At 42.9% G+C, this 19,949-nt stretch overlaps 1 protein-coding gene across 1 annotated transcript in view; it reads left to right on the top strand.

Moving 5' to 3' along the window:
- Positions 1-19,949, top strand: part of AKR1D1 (aldo-keto reductase family 1 member D1) — a 116,219-nt gene that overhangs the window by 21,552 nt on the left and 74,718 nt on the right. The window contains exon 2 of the mRNA XM_030214996.1: positions 12,868-13,035. Coding sequence (XP_030070856.1) covers positions 12,868-13,035 — 168 coding nt within the window. The remainder of the gene's footprint in view (positions 1-12,867; positions 13,036-19,949) is intronic.

Below are 19,949 nucleotides of genomic sequence, written 5' to 3'. Positions count from 1 at the left end.
TGCTCTTATCAAATGAATCTAACCACAGAAACCTGGTTTTGTCTCGGTTTAGTTTAAGCCATTGGGCCAAGATCCAATCCTCAATCAACTGTACACGCTCTGAGATTTCGTTCAATGTAGTAGTCCAGTCACCCAACACTGGGAGAAATTTAGTGATATCTTCTGTGTATATAAAAATGAAACGTTATGTTATCCAGAGCTACTCCCAGGGATTAGAGTATTACATCGAACAGAGATGGAGATAGAGGAGAACCCTGAGGGATGCAACAGTTGGCTTTCCGGGTGGCTGAGAATTCATACTGTAGTTCCAGATAGAACATCCTTGTACCAATTTAATACTCTACCATGAATGCTATGCCACTCAACCTTGCCAACATAAGATCGTGGTCGACCAGGTTGAAAGCACTGGAGATATCAAACCGAATAACAATTAAATTCTGACCTTGGCTTAGCAGAGATTTTTCTTATGCAGTAATAGAACCCACCACCATCTTGGTATTATAACTCTTTTGAAAACCAGACTGTGATGGATGCAAAACACTATATCTATCCAGGTAACTTTCCATCAACTTGGTAACATAACCCTCTGTAATTTTCATAAACAATGGGATAATTGCAACAGGATGATAATTACTCATTACTTGTAAATTCCCTCTGGAATTTTTAGGAATTGGTGTTAACACAATGTCCCCCCCAATTTGCTGGGAAAAGAACTTGTACAGTATAGCAAACCGCTTCCAATGGAGATACAGTAATTGTATCTAACTTATGGATATAAAAAATGATTTATATAAAATTGGAAGCCCACACCCATTTTTACCCTGCCTGGGAACATACTACTACTTAACATTTCTAGAGCGCTACTAGGGTTACGCAGCGCTGTACAGTTTAACAAAGAAGGACAGTCCCTGCTCAAAGGAGCTTACAATCTAAAGGAATGTAATATTTTATAACCTATTAGGCACATAATCTGAGATCATCAACAAGTGGGGCGCATGGGGGACAGGGCAGCAGGCACCGGTGAGAGTAGCACATTACTGTGTCACTTCAGCCTCAGATGGGCCTCAGCATTCCCCCACGGGATGGTGTAAAAGCCTGGGAAGATCCCAAGGATCCCGCTGTATCCGTTTTTTTACTTTTGCCCTCCCCCGCTGCCACAAAAAGGGCCAGGTACAGGATCCAGCCCAGTCTGCAGTGCTCTGCTCCACGTGCATAACTACAGTCGTTTGAGAAACCAACATTCAAGCCCAGGTAAAAACAAATGTTTTAATTTTTATTATGTGTAATGCTGGACTGCTGGTGGGTTTCAGGGTGGGGATAGGCTCAGTGCCCAGGTTAAAATACAATTTAAAGAAAGGTTGTAGATTTCATGTTGGTGTGGATGGTCTCTTTTTTAATTTTAACCTGGGCACTGCAGAGCCTATCCCCACCTAGAAACCCAACAACATTAAATACAAAAACGTTAAAAAAATTATTTTAACCTGGGCCTGGGTACTGCAGAGCCCAGGATTAAAAAAAAAAAAAGTTTTGTATTAATGTAGGTGGGTTTCTGGGTGGAGGTGGGCTCTGCCATGCGCAGGACATTAAAATACAAAATGTTTTAGATTTAATGCTAGTGTGCTTTAAGGTGGGGTGGGATGAGATTAGGAAGGGCAGGGGAGATGCAAGACGGGGGATGGGTAGGGCTTAGGACAGGGCTGATGTTGGGTTACAGGGAAGGGTGGGGGTAGAGTAGGACTATTGCCTAGCTACAGGATGGATAGTGGATATCTTGTCATATGTTGAGGTGTTTGCTATTATAGTAGACTTGTGTCTGGTCAAGTTTAAGATACGGGATAATGTAACTATATAAAAATATAGTTTTTTTTCTATTAAGTATGTATGTGATTTATGTTGATACAGGGCAGCTGTTGGGCAGACTGCTTAGAAATTCATGATCAAATGCATTCTAAGGCATTATTTTGTAGTATTCTAAGAAACACTACTCATACTTATATACATAGTGCCCACCCATATTAGCTCTGGGCCCACCCAAAATGTCAGGTCTAGCTACGCCACTGGGTTCATGTCCAGCATGTCCCATATCTACAAAAAGACAGAAATACACAAAGACAAATGCATTCAGAAATATTACACTAATTCTTACCTGACTGAATGCATCTTGGATTCAGTATTCTTTGACCTATAATGGGAGAAAAGAGACAGAAATTTAAGAAAAGAACTCAGTTCTGACAGGGAAAGTCAGGAGAATAGAAAGTAACTGTTTAATTAATATTCATCTAACACTGAAGTTGTTGGAATCCACTCTGTGTGGAGAATGTTGAGCAAAGGTGTCACCACTGTTACCTCTAAGCTGAGCAGGAGTCCTCGGCTGCATTGCTACCAGTTTGGGGTGGTGCTTCAATATTGCGTTTTCAATTGCTAGGGACAGGCAGGTTCCCTGGAGTCCTGCAGAACTTGCCTGTCCCTCACTATTGAACATGTGATAGTGAAACAGCGCCACCCACTGGCAGGACTGTATGTGGAGGACTCCTGCTCAGCTTAGAGGGAACAATGGATGTCACATGTTTAAAGTTGTCTTCAGAGTAGCGAGGATCTACACAAAAGTATAAAAGTCTTTTAAAAGCAGTAGTTTTAATGTTTACTTGGACTTTATATATATATATATAATATATGTGAACTGATACACAGCCATGTGAATTTTATAGTAGTTTTTTTATAATTTTTAATTGAAACTTTTTAATGTCTATAATTTATTTACCATCTTTGTGCAATAAAAAGAGTGGCCTTGTCTACATTTTATGACATTTTGTAATATTTCTTCCGAAAGTCCAATGGTTTATAATTCAGTTTATTAAAACTTCCTATACTGCCTAACCTAACCACCAGATCTAAGTGATTTGCAATAACTTCATTGGGCATTAACATCACTCTGTCCTTATTCTATTTCATTACCAAGCCATTGTCATTCTGAGGCATGATTGCAAACAACATCTGCGGTATCACTGTGATAATATAAGGGGAAATTGCAATCTTGCTGAAGAATTGGGTGGCAGGGTGTAAATATATTTAGCTTGAATATATGATTATTTATTTATTTATTTGTTGCATTTGTATCCCACATTTTCCCACCTATTTGCAGGCTCAATGTGGCTTACATAGTACCATGATGGCGATCACCAACTCCGGTAAGAGAAATGCAAAGTGGTCTTGAATTAGAGTTCATAAGTGACAGAGTAAGTATTCAAGAAGAAAGAGTTACGTTTTGTCCAGTTCTGGTATGAGTTTCGATTGTGTTGTAGGGTTCAGGTGTTTAGGTTGCATCATTCTGGTATGCCTTTTTGAACAGGTTGGCTTTTAATGATTTCCGGAAGTTTGCTAGGTCGTGCATTGTTTTCATGACGTTTGGAAGTGCATTCCATAGTTGCGTGCTTATATAAGAGAAGCTGGATGCATATGTTAATTTATATTTTAGTCCTTTGCAGCTAGGATAGTGGAGATTTAGGTATGTGTGTGCTGATCTTTTTGTGTTCCTGGTTGGTAAGTCTATAAGGTCTGCCATGTAGACTGGGGCCTTGCCTTGAATAATTTTATGAACCAGGGTGCAGATTTTGAACACAATTCGTTCTTTGATTGGGAGCCAATGTAGTTTTTTTCGTAAGGGTTTGGCGCTTTCGTATTTCGTTTTTCCAAATATGAGTCTGGCTGCGGTGTTTTGGGCAGTTTGGAGTTTCTTAATGATTTGTTCTTTGCATCTGACATAGAGTGCATTGCAGTAGTCTAGGTGACTTAGAACCATTGATTGTACCAGGCTGCGGAATATTTGTCCAGATTCGGTCTGCTGGGTATTCACCTAGGATTGGGTCCAGACAGTCAATTAATTTTTCGATGTCACTGGTGTACTGTGGTAGCATATTGCGTAGGTTTACAATTTTCTCTTTAAAGTATTTAGCAAGTTTGTCTGTTGATGGGGTATCTGTGTTGGTTGTGGTAACCAGTGTGGTATCTAGTAATCTGTTGACAAGTTGGTAGAGTTTATGGGTGTCTTTGTAGTCTGGCCCTATTTTGGTTTTGTAGTAAGACCTTTTGGTTTGCCTTATTGCATACTTGTATTTTCTTTGCATTTGTTTCCATGCGTTGAGTGTGTATTCATCCTTTATTTTTATCCATGCTTGTTCAAGCCTTCTAAATTGTGTTTTTAGTTTTTTCAGTTCTTCGTTATACCATGGTATCGAGTTGTGTCTTCTTGAGGTTCTTGTTTGTAATTGTGCTATTTTGTCTAGTTTGCTTCTGTTATCCCAATCTAGGAGATAATGTATCGAGTCCATTTGTGCTATCCATTCATTCTTGTAGATCTGTTACCAGACTATAACCTGGTCTACTTGGCCTCTTGTGGTGTAGGTTGTGCGTTCTTGTTTATGGTAAGAGCCTTTTTTTTGCCATTGTAGGGATAGGTTTAATTCGTGGTGGTCTGACCATGGTGTATCTGACTATTTTGTAGTTAGATACACAGGTGTTTGATATGAAATCCATGAAGTGTGATTGGCATTCGTGCCAGTTACCTGGTGGTCTGTAAAATAAGACACAGTTAAGGTGGTCAAGCAAGGTTGTATGGTGAATTCTGACAGAGGCGATTTCAAGTTGGGATGTTATGGACTCGGCTATGGTTTCTACGGTGAAGTGGGATCTATGGATTAGTGCTATGCCTCCGCCTCTTTTATCCTTTCTGGATAAAGTGTCATGTGAAAAAATGCCCACGGTGATGAAGCATCATGCGATGAACTGACTTGGTGATGAACTGATGCAGTGATGTAGTGTCAGGTGACGAAACATCTGTACACCCTGTCTATCTAGGGATCCGTAACAGTCTAGCCTTTTCCAATAGCAGGTATATTGGTGTTCTAGGGCCCAGTGCTTATTTGTAGTGCTGCCTTTTATTCATAGTTGCTGCTTGAGTATTGGAAGTCAGTGCGGATTGGTATGACAGCTTTGTTACATAGGTTTTGAGGCCTGATATTCAAAGTGATTCAATTGGCCAGGAGAGGCTCTTGCCTGTTTAAATTGCACTCAGTGTCTGGCCACTGTCATTCAACAGCACTTAACTGGGTGGTGCCACTGAATATTCATCAGATCTGACCACAAGAGCACTGTCTGATTAGTTCCAGAGTGGTAATACTACTACTACTAATCATTTCTAAAGCGCTACCAGACATATTCAGCACTGTAGTTAGAGCACCGGTCTTGCAATCCAGAGGTGGCTGGTTCAAATCCCACTGCTGCTCCTTGTGATCTTGGGTAAGCCACTTACTGTAACCCTCCATTGCCTCAGGTACAAATTTAGATTGTGAGCCCTCCTGGGACAGAGAAATATCCAGTGTACCTGAATGTAACTCACCTTGAGCTACTACTAAAAAAGGTGTGAGCAAAATCTAAATAAATAAATATATGCAGGTACTTTTTCTGTCCCTAGAGGGCTCACAATCTGTTTTTGTACTTTGGGCAATGGAGAGTTAAGTGACTTGCCCAAGGTCATGAGGAGCTGCAGTGGGAATCGAACCCAGGCTGCCAGGATCAAAGTTTGCTACACTAACTATTAGGCCACTCCTCCCTGATGTGGGTGGAGTCAGGGAGGAGAGAACACTGCTTGGTTAGTGCCAGGGTAGCTCATCGGCAGAGTTGGGGAGGAGCCAACAGTTATACAGGCACTACACAAAAGCAGGTCTATCTTTGCCTGCTTAGCTATGCACATGCTGGTATTGATTATCCCCCTTACTAAAAAAGAGCACCCTTCAATATTTTTTTTTATGGACCATCAGAAGGTGGGCTTTATCTTTAATATTCCATCTGTATGTGTACAAAACATACTGAGGCTGCTTCACCACATTTCCTCATTGGTCCAAGTTAGTTTATAAAATACTTATATTCATTTCTATATCAATGCTTATATTATTTCAATGTCCATTTTCAGTCTTAAATAATGGTCCTTCAGCGATTTAGCAATTCAACAAGCTAGTTGACTTAACTTAAGACAGACTTCTGTGTCAACGTTGTTCATCCGTAATATATAGTAGCTGTTTCATCCCACAAAAGATATATCATTACTTTTGGATATTAATCCTAGAGTGTTTTGTAGTTATGGCTTTGGTTTACATCACATTAATTTATTTTTGAGGAGATTTCTAGATCGGTGATTGTAACTCATAGTCTTTGGTATAGCTGTGGTAGTATTACAAAGCTGTGAAAGTTCTGAGGTCTTTTTCTACTCATGTTTAGCCATATCTTGTATTTTGGCAAATATTCTAAATGAAGAGTGGAATGTAAATATAATATACATAATCACAATACGTGATAGTACTACCTCAGATGACTGGACTTATCTTTGAGGAGATAATTTATAGTAGAAGGAGGAACCTATTTTAGAATGTCACATAGAGGGGCATTTTCGATATGACGTCTAAGTCTGAATTTGGACGTTTTACACAAAACGTTCAAATCCAGAACAGGAAAGAAGGTCATTTTCGAAAAAGAAAAACGTCTGTCTTTTTTTATTTTTTTCGAAAATACTATGAATGTTTTGTATTTTGGACATTTTGTGATATGGATGTTTTATTTTTTGGTCCATTTTCAAAACCAAAAACGTCCACTTGCAAAATGTCCAAATAGAGGAGGAGTGGCTTAATGGTTAGTGCAGCAGGCTTTTATCCTGGCAACATGAGTTCAATTCCCACTGCAGCTCCTTGTGACTTTGGGCAAATCAAATGCACAAGAGGAAGGGAAATGGGACTTGATATACCACTTTTCTGTGGTACTTTGCAACTACATTCAAAGCGGTTTACATATATACAGGTACTTATTTTGTATCTGGGGCAATGGAGGGTTAAGTGACTTGCCCACAGTCACAAGGAGCTGCAGTGGGAATCCAACCCAGTTCCCCAGGATCAAAGTCTGCTGCACTAACTACTAGGATCTGGTTTGAATTTGGACGTTTTTTGTAAAACGTCCAAAATCAGAAAAGGAAAGGTCATTTTCTACAAAAAAAAAAAAAAAAAACCTGTCTATCTTTTCCTTTTGAAAATGCTGTTTGAAAAAATGTTTTGTGATTTGGATGTTTTATTTTTTGGTCCATTTTCAAACAAAAAACATCCAAATGCAAAACAAGAAAATCCACAATAGAGTGAAACCATTCACATGTTCTAAGTGTGGGAAAAGCTTTGGTTGTAATGTAAATCTCAAAGTGCATCAGAAAGTCCACATGGGAGAGAAACCATTTGCATGTATAGAGTCTGGTAAAAGCTTTGGTCAGAAGGTAAACCTCACAATGCACCAGAGAATACATATAGGAGTGAAACCATTTACATGTCCTGAGTGTGATAAAAGCTTTGGTTGGAAAGAAAGCCTCACATGGCATCAGAGAATCCACACAGGGATGAAACCATTTACAAGCACTAAGGAGGTTGCACTGGGACAGGTAATTAGGGAATGTACACTCTTGCTATGAAGTATGGAAAAATAGCACTCTGGTATTTAGATATATGTAATGAGACCTCCTTTTTATCTATAGATCTGAATTCAAAGCCCAAGTCTACTGATAAACAATAGACACAAGGCTCAGATGTTATAAAAAAAAATAAAACTAAAAAGCTTGGCATCATGTAGAATAGTGGAAAAGTGACATCCCAGGAAAGCAATAGGGCATCCTTGGGGGCACTGCAGTGGACTTTATAAAATGCTCCCAGGTACACATCTCACCATTGCTCCCTTACCTTCTTTGCTGGGCCCCCCAAAACCCACTACCCCCAACTGTACACCACTACCATAGCCCTTACAGGTGAAGGGAGCACCAATATGTGGGTACAGTGGGTTTCTTGTGGGTTTTGGAGGGCTCACAGTTTTCTCCACAAGTGTAACAAGTAGGGGGAGGTAGAAGCCTGGATCCACCTGTCTGCAGACTACTCCAGGGACCTGCATGCTATTCTAATGGACCTGAGTATAACATCTGAGGCTGGCAAGTAATATTTTTAATCACATTTTTGGGGGGGTGGAAGAGGGCTAGTGACCACTGGGAGAGCAAGGGGAAGTGATCCCCGATTCCCTCCAGTGGTCATCTAATTATTTGGGGAACCTCTTGTGTGGAGTAGGGGAGTAGCATAGTGGTTAGTATAGCAGACCCTGATTGTGGAGAAGTGGGTTCAATTCCCACTGCAGCTATGCATTATTTATTTAACACATTTATATCCCACATTTTCCCACTTAGTTGCAGGCTCAATGTAGCTTACACAATACCGCAGAGGTAGGCTCCGGTTCAATAATACAAATACATAATATGGTAGTAAGCATGTAAGCAACATAAGTATAAAGCAACAAAGAAATAAAGAGGGGATGGTGATAGAAGTCTAGTATGGTACATATTTTGCTGTGTCGCAGGAAGTAAAAAGTTAATTTGGGTCATGGGGATAGAACTTCTTAAACAATTTGGTTTTCAGTAGTTTCCTGAAGTTAAGATGGTTATGGATAGATCTCACGGTTTTGGGCAAAGCGTTCCACAGTTGTGCACTTATGTAAGAAAAGCTGGATGCATAAGTTGATTTGTATCTGTCAATTGCAGTCTGGATAATGCAGATTTAAATAAGTTCGGGATAAGCTGGTACTGTTTCTGGGTGGTAGTTTTATGAGGTCCAACATGTATCCAGGAACTTCACCGTAAATAATCCTGTGAACAAGAGTGCAAACCTTGAAGGCAATACGTTCCTTGGTGGGAAGCCAATGCAGCTTTTCGCGAAGGGGTTTGGCACTTTCAGATCTTGGTTTTCCAAATATCAGTCTGGCTGCAAATATTCTGTGCAGTCTGAAGTTTCTTTGTTAGTTGTTCTTTACAACCTGCATAGATTCCATTGCAGTAATCTAAATGGCTTAGTACCATTGATTGTATTAGGTTGCGAAATACATCTTGTGAGAAGAAATGTTTTATACGTTTAAGTTTCCACATTGAGTGGAACATTTTCTTTGTAGTGGAATTTACTTGACTTTCAAGTGTCAGATTGCGGTCAATTATGACACCAAGCAGTTTTAGGCTATCCGAGATTGGGAGAGAGTGGTTTGGGATGTTTAAGGTTGAAAGTTTATACTTATTGTGTTGAGATGAAAGGATAAGACAATGAGTCTTTTCAGAATTTAGTTTCAGTTGGAATGAGTTTACCCAAGCATCCATTGTGTTCAAACCGATCTTAATTGTATTGGTGATTTCTGTCAAATCGTGTCTGAAAGGTATATAAATTGTAACATCATCAGCATAAATGGGTTCAGGCCTAAATTGGATAAGGATTTGGCCAGTGGAATCATCATTATAAAAACAGGTCTAGCTCAAAACATCTAAGTTTTAGTCCTGGACATTTTTGTTTTGTTCCATTATGGCTAAAAAATGTCTAAGTCTTAGGAATGTCCAAGTCCTGCCTTGAACACGCCTCTGGCACTCCCCCTTGAGATTTAGATGGACTTCAGAGAAAAACGTCTAAAAAGAGGTTTTCGAAAATACTGATTTGGACGTTTTTGTGAGAAAAACGTCCAAATGCAGATACGTCACTTTTTGGATGTTTTCCTCTTTTAAAAATGAGCCTGATAGGCACCTACGTGCTTGTAAAATACTAGTACAAACCCTGTGGAAATTGTATACATGCTGGTGAGCATGTGTAAATGTCTGCATGTACAATATACACATATGTGCTCTTTTATAAAATATGCATGTAAATTGTGACTCTGCCCATGATCCATCCAAACTCTACTCCTGAGCATGCCTGCAAAAAAGATATGCAGAAGTTTGAAACCTGCATACTTTTAATTGCATGCATAAGGAGTTGGTGACTCAGCTGTTTGGGTAGGCTAAACTGGGGTGGGGGTGGGGGTGGGGCTGGGGCAAGTTAAAATCCTTGTTGTGAGGGACAATGCCTTTGTCAGCAGTAAATAAATAGGGGGACATTCTTTAATACAGCAGGGAAAGATCCCTTTACTTTTTGTCTCTGTTGCAGATACACCAACTAGTGGCATAGCAGGGCCCACCCATCCAACGGCAGTGCACTCTAACTGCAGCTAGCAGGGATCCCCAAGCCCCACCAGCTGGAAAAACTCTTTAATGTGACCAGAACTTTCTTCAACACAGTTCTGCAGTTGGTCATGTTTCAGGAGGTTTTCAGCTTCACGTCTTGGGGATCCCCACCAGCTCAAGTATTTAATGTTTTGAGTTGGAAGGTGCGAGGGGGGGGGGGGGATTCAGAGACTACATGTGCTCACCCAGTTTGCCCAGTGGCCCACCAAATATTTGAGGTCTGGCTGTGCCTTTGGCACCATGTGCCTCCCCCACTAGTACTCTGGTACTGATGGTAAACTGACCACTGAATACACTCCAAGGAATTATTTGCCAAAAAATAAAAATAAGAATAATGTTCCATAATAATACAATATATCAAACAGAACAATTTTTGCAGTATTGTGGGTTTCCAGTCAGCCCTAGCCACCTCCCCTCCATCCCCCAGTCCAGCATCGTCTTGTTCATAGGTGGTCGGTGGCCCGACTGTTTGGGGAGGCTAAAGGGGGCGGGGTTAGGGGGTGGGGCCAGGGGTGGAGCTTAAATCCATAATTGTCCGATAACACGCAGAAAAAATAAATAAATAAAAATAAAAGTCACAATTAATACCTTTTATTAAATTTAGATATTGGATATGTATCATATGTCAAAGAATAAAGTGGTTGCTCAAAGCATATTCTAACCACAATCGCTCAACTGCAAAACACTATGCACAACTTTGTCCAAAAACACACTCAGAACCTTACTGTACCATAAATATTACACTGGGCAGACCTAATACACCAATATACCACCCATACGGAAAATGCAGACCGTCAACAATATGAAACAAGGGATCATGTCATCACAATTCTCATGTAGAGCCACAAAACACCCTAATTCATGTTTAATGTGGGATAAAATGCCATAAATAAGTAAACAAATATAAACTTTTAATGTTGAGCACCTGATTCTCAAAGTGGACATATTCCAAACACTATAATGAAAATAAAATGATCTTTTCTACCTTTGTTGTCTGGTGACTTTTTCTGATCATGCTGGCCCAGTATCCCTTCTGCTGCTATCTGTCCTCAGTGCAGGTCAGGAAGTCATCCTCATTAAATATCTCCCTGGCAACCCAGGACACCTCCAGCCAACCCCCCCTGCTCTCCCAGCAGTAAGGTAAACAAACCATAAACCAATTTCTACAACTGCTAGAGGGCTTTCACTGCAGCTCCTGCTGTGAGGATGGAGGTAAATCAACAATTGAATCCCCTCAGAGCAGCTGGACTCCACAGCTGATCCATTCTGCTGCAGCAGGGGGGAGGCTTAGCCTCTCCAAGCCTCTTATACCGGGCGCCTATGGTCTTCTTGTTGGCCAAATGAACAGTGGTATTCAGCAGCACTAGAGTGGAATTTCTGTGGTTACTGGCAACCTAAAATTATTTACCTATCAGTTTTTTTTAGTAGGTTGCCAAATAGCCACTAGGCTTGAGATCTGCTGGCCTTTGTTGTTTAGAATATGTATTATCTGTATTAGCTGTACCTAATGGTTAGAGCAGCAGGCTGAGAACCAGGGATGCCAGGTTTCAAGTCCTACCATGAGATCTTGGACAAGTCCCTCAACCCTTCATTGCCTCAGGTACAAAGTTAGGTCATAAGCCCTCCAGGGACAAGAAAATACCTACAGTACCTGAATTTAATTTGTCTTGAGCTACTACTGAGAAAGATGTAAGCTAAATCCAAATCCAAAATCCAGTATTAGGCTTATTGTGCAATAATTCAGTGCCATATAAAAGTTACTCAGGACTTATAAAACAATTCTACCATACCATAGTAGCACTAGCTGTTAGGAGTCACACAACAAGGGCCTACCTAGGAAGGGGTAGGACCATAAATATTGCAGTGGATAGAAGATTAACATAAACAAGCCGGATTAGTACAGATCAATCTTACACAGACATTCAGTGCTAACAGAATAACTGGCAGATCACAGATAGACTGTTACCCAGACTAAAAACAGAAAAATGTAGAAAGAATTAAACTAAAACCCAAAGAAATCAGAAACTACATACAGTGCAACACCAGAGAAATAGGAACAGGAATGATGCATGTCCCCCTGTACTGTGCTAAATTATCTATCTATCTATCTATCTATCTATCTATCTATCTATCTATCTTATAAAACTAACATACTCCATATACTAAATTAAAAATTAATACAAAAAAAAAACAACCAAACAAAAATGGAAAATAAGGTGATACTTATTATCCGACTAACTGAATTCATTTTTTGACTAGCTTTTGGAGGCCAAAACTTCCTTCCTCAAGTCAGGATAGTATACTGAATTAAGGAAGGAGGTTTTGGTCTTAGAACACTAGTCACAAAGGGGCCCTTTTACTAAGGCATGGTAGGCCTAAAATGGGCCTACTGTGCATGGGATGTGCTGAGGTGTACCATGGTACTTTACTACTCAGGTTTTACCTATTATGGATGAATAAATTTGATGGACATCATTTTTACTGGGTTTATTGACTTTTTATTTAAAGTCTTCAACATTTGTGATTTTGGTGACTTCCACTTTTTGTTTTGTTTGACTACAAACAAATAGATATTCATGGACAGAGGGACAGACAGACACCCAGGACTGACCCTCAACAATAGGTGCATTCAATTTTTTAGAAATATGCCTAAAATGAAATAATACAATAAAAATGTTTTATTCATAGTATAATTTGTTTTGCAAATACCATGATGAAAAAAGAGAAATATAATGACTTTACTGTTTGATTCTTTAAAATCTTTACAGACACCCAAAGGCACATGTAAAGAATCGGTGAAGCTTGCCATTGATATCGGGTACCGGCATATTGATGGAGCATTTGTGTATTTAAATGAGGATGAGGTTGGAGAGGCCATCAAGGAGAAGATTGCTGAAGGAAAAATAAAACGGGAAGATATCTTCTATTGTGGAAAAGTGAGTTCATATTTATTCCTTGATTACATTGTTTAGGGTCTTTCTTTTTTGCCATTAGATTATACTTACATCCATGTACATTTTTTTCTAGGAGTTATCCTTAACTCAAAAAACAAAACAAAAACAAAGAACAAACAAACAAAAACCCCACAGGAATACAGAGGAGTTAATGAAGATTGGCTTCTAGGTTTGGCTCTCCATATTTTAGGGGCAGGTTGATTCAGTGCTAAGTGGACCTGCAGTTTCTATTTTCTATTGCCTTTCTTAAAAAAATCAGCACTATAAGCTTGTGTACATCTTATGTAAACCCAAGACAGGATTAGAAAATAATAAAGTTGCTGAAAAAGTGATAAGGATACGATTTTTATTCTCAAGAGAGGGAAGTGGGATCAGAGAGAGAAGGGGCTTCTTAGTATTTAGTGCACGCTAATCATTAGCGCATGTTAAATCTGTTAGTGCACCTTTGTAAAATGAGCCCTAGATTTGGTAGCTGAGGCAACGCAGGGTTACGTGACTTGCCGAAGAACACAAAAAGCTGTAATGGAATTTGAACTAGGTTCTGCTAGATCACAGGCGGCTGCTCTAACCATTAGGCTACTCCTCCAATAGTACATGTTATAACTAAATAAAAAGCTAATCACAGGTTAGTAAATCTAACTGTAGCATAAACAAAGTAAAAAAGAAAATGCTTGGAAGACAAAAGCAAGATTTGGCAGTTTTGTTTCTGGCCAGATAGAAGGATAGGAAACAAGAGAAATATGTATAATTTGATGGACAAGTTGGGCTTCTGTTTCTATTACATTGAAAAGCTTTGCAGCTGCTTTAGTTAAACATGTAGAAATAAGCATCACCAAACAGGGTGTAGCTGCTACCTTTTTTTGGGATTAACATAATAGAGCTCTCAGACATTAGTGGCAGATATATATCACCAGTGTGTTTTTTCTAGCAAAAAAGGTGCTGGTACTCTAGGCCACCTGGGGTGATCATTGAGGGACTCATCCCACAAAAGCCAAGCCTCCTGCAACCAGTCATAGAATCTATGACAAGGCAGAATTGGTATGTAGAGCCTGAGCTCTTATCAAAACTTGGGGTCCGTGGGTCGATTTTAGCAGACAATGACATGGTGCCGGTACTCGGTGCCAGAGGTGTAGCCATGGGTGGGCCTGGACGGGCCCCGGCCCAGTCACTTTCCCTCCAGGCCCGCCCATCCATGATCCAACAGCTGATTCTTCGTTCCGGAGCAGAGCTGCCTGTATTGGCAGCACTCGCGGCTCGCCTCATCGTAGCCACGCTGCCAGGCCCGCCCATCCGTGATCCCTTCGTTCTGGAGCGAAGCTGCCTGAATGGCAGCGCCCGCCTCATCATTGCCGCAGCGCCCAGCCACTCAGCTGATCTATGCAGTAGTGCTCTCAGCAGCCTCCTCCTCACTCTGCAAATCATCAGGCTAAAAAAAATAGTTGCACGTGCACGCACGCAGTGCACGTTACAGGGAGAAGGGGTGAGGAGCATTGAGCTAGCTAGTGCGAGGAGGCGAGCCTGGAAGGTTCTTCGTTCGAGCCCAGGAGCTCAAACAAGCACTGCAGGTAATATATATATATATATATATATAATATATATATATATATATATATATATATATATATATATATATATATAGTGCCTACCAATATTAGCTCTGGGCCCAGCCAAAATGTCAGGTCTGGCTACGCCACTGCTCGGTGCCCCCAAGTACCTCCTCAAAAAAAACCCTGTATATCGCACATTTAAAGTTTAAATAGTCTCTGGTTAGATGAATGCTTGAATTCTATTTAAAGGGAGTAATGTATGTTTCACGCTTCAGTCTGTTTTATACACTGAAAAGGGTTTCATATAATTGCATATGCATCCTGTGGGTGTGGATTGGATAGAATGGAGGTGAAGTTGGGGATTAGTGCTCTGGGCTCCATTGTAACCATGTATCCTCAGTGCTGCCATGGGGGCATTAGCTCCAGTCAGTGGCGTAGCCAGAAGTCAATTTTTGGGTGGGCCAACAGGTTGGATGGGTGGGCACTAGACAGTGGTGTGCTGGTAAATGTTTAACAACAGGCTCTCTCCCCGGTCCACATCTGCGCCCGTCCACCTCCCCTCAAAATTGCAGAGCTGGCTATAGCCGGGGAGAGAGCCTGGGGGGGGGGGGGGGGGCAATGCATTACTGTCTCCAGGAAAAAAAAATTAAATGATCCCAGGTTCCAATTTAATTCATGTTTAATGTGGGATAAAATGCCATAAATAAGTAAATAAATATAAACTTTTAATGTTGAGCACCTGATTCTCAAAGTGGACATATTCCAAACACTATAATGAAAATAAAATGATCTTTTCTACCTTTGTCGTCTGGTGACTTTGTTTTTCTGATCATGCTGGCCCAGTATCCGATTCTGCTGCTATCTGTCCTCTTAACTCCGTTTCCAGGGCTTCCTTTCCATTTATTTCTTTACTTTACTCCTTTCTTCTTCATTTCTTGCTCTATATCCATAAGTAAAAGCTGGGTCCTCTGCAGACTTGACTGTCTAGTGGATCCAGCTTCTGCCTATTTTCTTCATCCATGTGCAGTTTTTCTTCTCTCTTCCTTTTCCCTCATCTCATCTCCTTCCTCATTCTTCCATCCCCTCCATCCATGTCCAGCATTTCTTCTCTCTCCCTTCCCTCTCTTCCATCCATGTCCAGCAACCCTCCTCTTCCCTTCTTCCACCATGTGCAGCAACCCTCCTCTCCCCTTCTTCCACCATGTCCAGCAACCCTCCTCTCCCCTTCCCTCCATCCAGCAACCTCCTCTCCCCTTCTTCACCATATCCAGCAACCCTCCTCTCCCCTTCCCTTCATCCAGCAACCCTCCTCTCCCCTGCCCTCTCCTCTCCCCTTCTTCCACCATGTGCAGCAACCCTCCTCTCCCCTTCCCTCCATCCACCAACCCTCCTCTCCCCTTCTTCCACCATGTGCAGCAACCCTCCTCTCCCCTTCCCTCCATCCAGCAACCCTCCTCTCCCCTGCCCTCTCCTCTCCCCTTCTTCCACCATGTGCAGCAACCCTCCTCTCCCCTTCCCTCCATCCAGCAACCCTCCTCTCCCCTTCTTCCACCATATCCAGCAACCCTCCTCTCCCCTTCCCTTCATCCAGCAACCCTCCTCTCCCCTGCCCTCTCCTCTCCCCTTCTTCCACCATGTGCAGCACCCTCCTCTCCCCTTCCCTCCATCCAGCAACCCTCCTCTCCCCTTCTTCCACCATATCCAGCAACCCTCCTCTCCCCTTCCCTTCATCCAGCAACCCTCCTCTCCCCTTCTTCCACCATGTGCAGCAACCCTCCTCTCCTGTCTGCCCTGTTTCCTTCCGGTCCCCCCCCCGCCGCCGCCGCCGCCGTACCTTTAATATTATAGTTTTGCTGGAGTCGCGGGCAGCCGGCACTGAAGACATCGGCAGGCTTACGCCGGTTCCAGCAGCCTTTCCTTCCCTCGTTGCAAGTCGAATGATGGCTCCGCCCTCGTAGAAACAGGAAATACGTCAGAAGAGGGCGGAGCCATCATCCGACTTGCAACGAGGGAAGGGAAGGCTGCTGGAACCGGCGTAAGCCTGCCGATGTCTTCAATGCCGGCTGCCCGCGACTCCAGCAAAACTGTAATATTTAAAGGTACGGCGGGCGGCGGCGGCGGGGGGCGGGGCAGTGGCGGGCTGGTGAGGCAGATGCGGGATCGGAGCTCAGCCTGCTCCCTCCGCTCCGCTGCCTCCACTGCTGGGTGGGCCTGAACCAAAACTGGGTGGGCCTGGGCCCACCCAGGCCCACCCGTGGCTACGCCCCTGGCTCCAGTGCTGCCATGGGGGCATTAGCTCCAGGTGCAGCAGTCTCAGCAAATAGTTTTTTTTTTTTTTCTTTCTGGAAGATGACTGGCCTTCAACCTGAAGGTCACAGGTTTAAGGCTGTTTTGTGCATCATATTAGAAGCTGTGGCCCTCAGCTCTTTTTCATATGGGGTATATTTTACTCACTCTTTCATATTGCTTGCCTTGACAAGCAGTTCATTGCATAGCTGGGGCAGCTTACACTATGCTACAGTGCCAAAGGTTAGCTGTGGTGGTTTTCCACAGCAGCTCTGCTCTTCTAGTATTGCACTCTGACACTGGTCAAAATATTGCATACCAGCTCCTGCTTCCACTGTATCTGTGGCATCTCTAGCTAGCTGTGTTGCAGTGTCTCTAAGGCTTTTATTGCACTTTTGCATTTTTTTTTGTATTGGACAGCTAGCTATATTGCAGCGCTACTTCAGTTTAGTATTTTTCCCTGCACTTCTCCTCTAGGAAGTGTTTCTGCTCTTTCCTCTTTGGACCCCTCACCTGCGGTTTCTTTGGTTGGCTGTTCTGGACCCTTATGTTCAGTTCCAGGCTTTGCCTTTCGGCATGGCTACAGCTCTATGCACCTTTTCCTAGGTTTGGGAATGTTGTGGCATTCTCCGCAAGGACGGCATCAGAGTGCACCCCGCTCTAGACGAGTACTGTGAGTTAATCTTCCCGGGTCTTCTCGCTGTTGGAATCCTTGGGCTGAATTCAAATGAGCCCCCTCGTCCCGTCCCAGACAGCTCTGGTACGACTTTTTCTTTACCAAGGACTGGAGGATCTAGCTTCAGACTTGGGTGTGCAAACTGATCGGGGCGCCTAGTCCTTGGGCCTGACAGTGCATTCATGTCTTGGGCTCTGTGGTAGCTACTTTGGAGGTAGTGCCATGGGCTGTGCTCACATGTGACTTCTACAGCTCTCTCTTCCTGGCAGGTGGTCTCCTGTGTCCCAGGAGTGTCAGTGGCGTCTTCTGTGGCTTTTCTCTGCACAGCTGCGCATGAACTGGTGGCTCTGCAATTCTTCCCTGTGAATGATGGTGGTCACAGAGCCCTTTGCCTCTTTCTTCCACCTCCGGGGTGGTGGATGGCACAGGAGACTGTGTGGCCGATCCTGTTTTAGGTGCTGTTTGCCTTCTAGCCTTTCAGGACTTGTTGTGGGCCAGGCAGTGCTTGTGCCATCTGAGAACACGATGGCAGTGGCTTCTTTGACAGGGTAGGACTCTGAGTTGGGCCCTGGCCACCAGAGCATGTCACCCCCATGGAGTGGGCATGGGACCTGTTTCTCTGCGGCCCACTTCGCAAGCTTTTCCTATGGTGAGCTTTCTTTATCTGCTGTCTTCTGGCATCGGCGGAATGGTTTCTGCACCAGTGCTTCAGTTTGGCCTCAAGTAGAGAGCTCTGGAGGTAGATTCGATGATGTCCTGGCTGGACGCTGAGATGCCTCCTTCTATCTTTGGAGAGGGGGCGATTCGGTAAAGCTGGTTGTTCAGCTGCTTCTTTAGCCAGAGGATGTTGTTCGATAATGTTTTCTCTGTGGCCTCTCTGTGGCTGAGTTCTTTTCAGATCGCTCGCCACCGGGGTTGAGTTATTCTGGTACCTCCAGATTGGCCACAGCACCCTTGGTATATGGATCTGGTGAGGCTCCTGGTGGTGCCTCCATTTCGAATTCTGCTCGATTGTGGGCTCTTCCTTCAGGGTCCATTACAGAGCAGAGGATCCCTGTTGCTTTGGTCTTACGGCCTGTTTTTTTTGAGAGGTTGACTGTGAGGAACAGAGATCTTCGGAGACGGTGATTACTGCTCTATTGCAAGCTTGTATGCGGTCCACTTTGACCACGTATTCTCGGGTGTAGAGGATTTTTTTGAGGCATGGTTGCGGCCCACGTTTGCGGGCATCTGTTCCTCAGTGATTTCTTTCTACAGGACGGGTTGCAGAAGGGCCTGGTCTCTAATTCAGTTTGGGTGCAGGTGACGGTAGCCTTCTTTTGGGAGAGTGTGTTGGGCTCTTCTCTGGCTTCGCACCCGGATGTGGTGCATTTCTTGGAGAGTGCTTTGCTCCTCTGCTGCTGTAACCTTGTTCACCCTGAAACCTCTTTCTTGTTCTCAGAGCCTAGCTTAGGGCTCCTTATCTACCGAGTGTTGCTTCGGACTCCTTTTGATCCTTTACAGAAGGCTTCGCTTAGGAACTTATTCGCAAGTGATGTTCTTGTTTGCCAATTCTTTGGCACGCAGTGTGTCTGAATTTTTAGCGCTGCCATGCCGAGCTGCTTTTCTGCAGTTTGCTGACTCTGGAATGAACTTGCATACAGTTCCTCCTTTTCTTTCACATACTGAAGTGAAAGAGGAGCTGACCCTCTGGCATCACTGCCTTCAGCTGTGTAATCTCTATTTCCACCTGCTGGTAGATGGGCACAACCCCAGTCCCTGGATTCATTTGCTTCTACTAAAGGAAAGAAAATTATCAGCAGGTAAGGCATAATTTTATCTTTCTAAAGCCCTCATAGCAAGAAGAACTCAAACTGAGACAGGACTGTGGAACTATGATTTTTATTGCCCTTGTATTGGCCGTGGCAAGAGTGGTTCCCTGTTCTGGAATTATCCATAAAACAGCCTATGAAACTGGAGAAGTCCATCATACAAGTTCAAGGGACTCTCTTGCATACCAGAAGCTTAGCCGGTGGTGGGAGGCAGGGCTGGTGGTTGGGAGGTGGGGATAGTGCTGGGCAGACTTATACGGTCTGTGCCAGAGCTGGTGGTGGGAGGCGCGGCTGGTGGTTGGGAGGCGGGGATAGTGCTGGGCAGACTTATACGTTCTGTGCCCTGAAAAAGACAAGTGCAAATCAAGGTAAGGTATACACAAAAAATGGCACATGTGAGTAAAAGCGCCCCCCAACAGTTATGTCAGTTATTGAATTGTTTGAATATACATTTTAGGATATATGTGGATGACTTTCAGTTTTGGTTCCCTTAGAAACTTCAGTTAATGCTACATTTGATAAATTGAGGTTATATTTACAAGCTATTCAGACTTAGATGAAGACAAACCATCTTAA

Source organism: Microcaecilia unicolor, chromosome 9 (genome assembly GCF_901765095.1).
Source record: "Microcaecilia unicolor chromosome 9, aMicUni1.1, whole genome shotgun sequence".
Lineage (NCBI taxonomy): Eukaryota > Metazoa > Chordata > Amphibia > Gymnophiona > Siphonopidae > Microcaecilia > Microcaecilia unicolor.
This window is presented reverse-complemented; position numbering and strand designations above follow the sequence as displayed.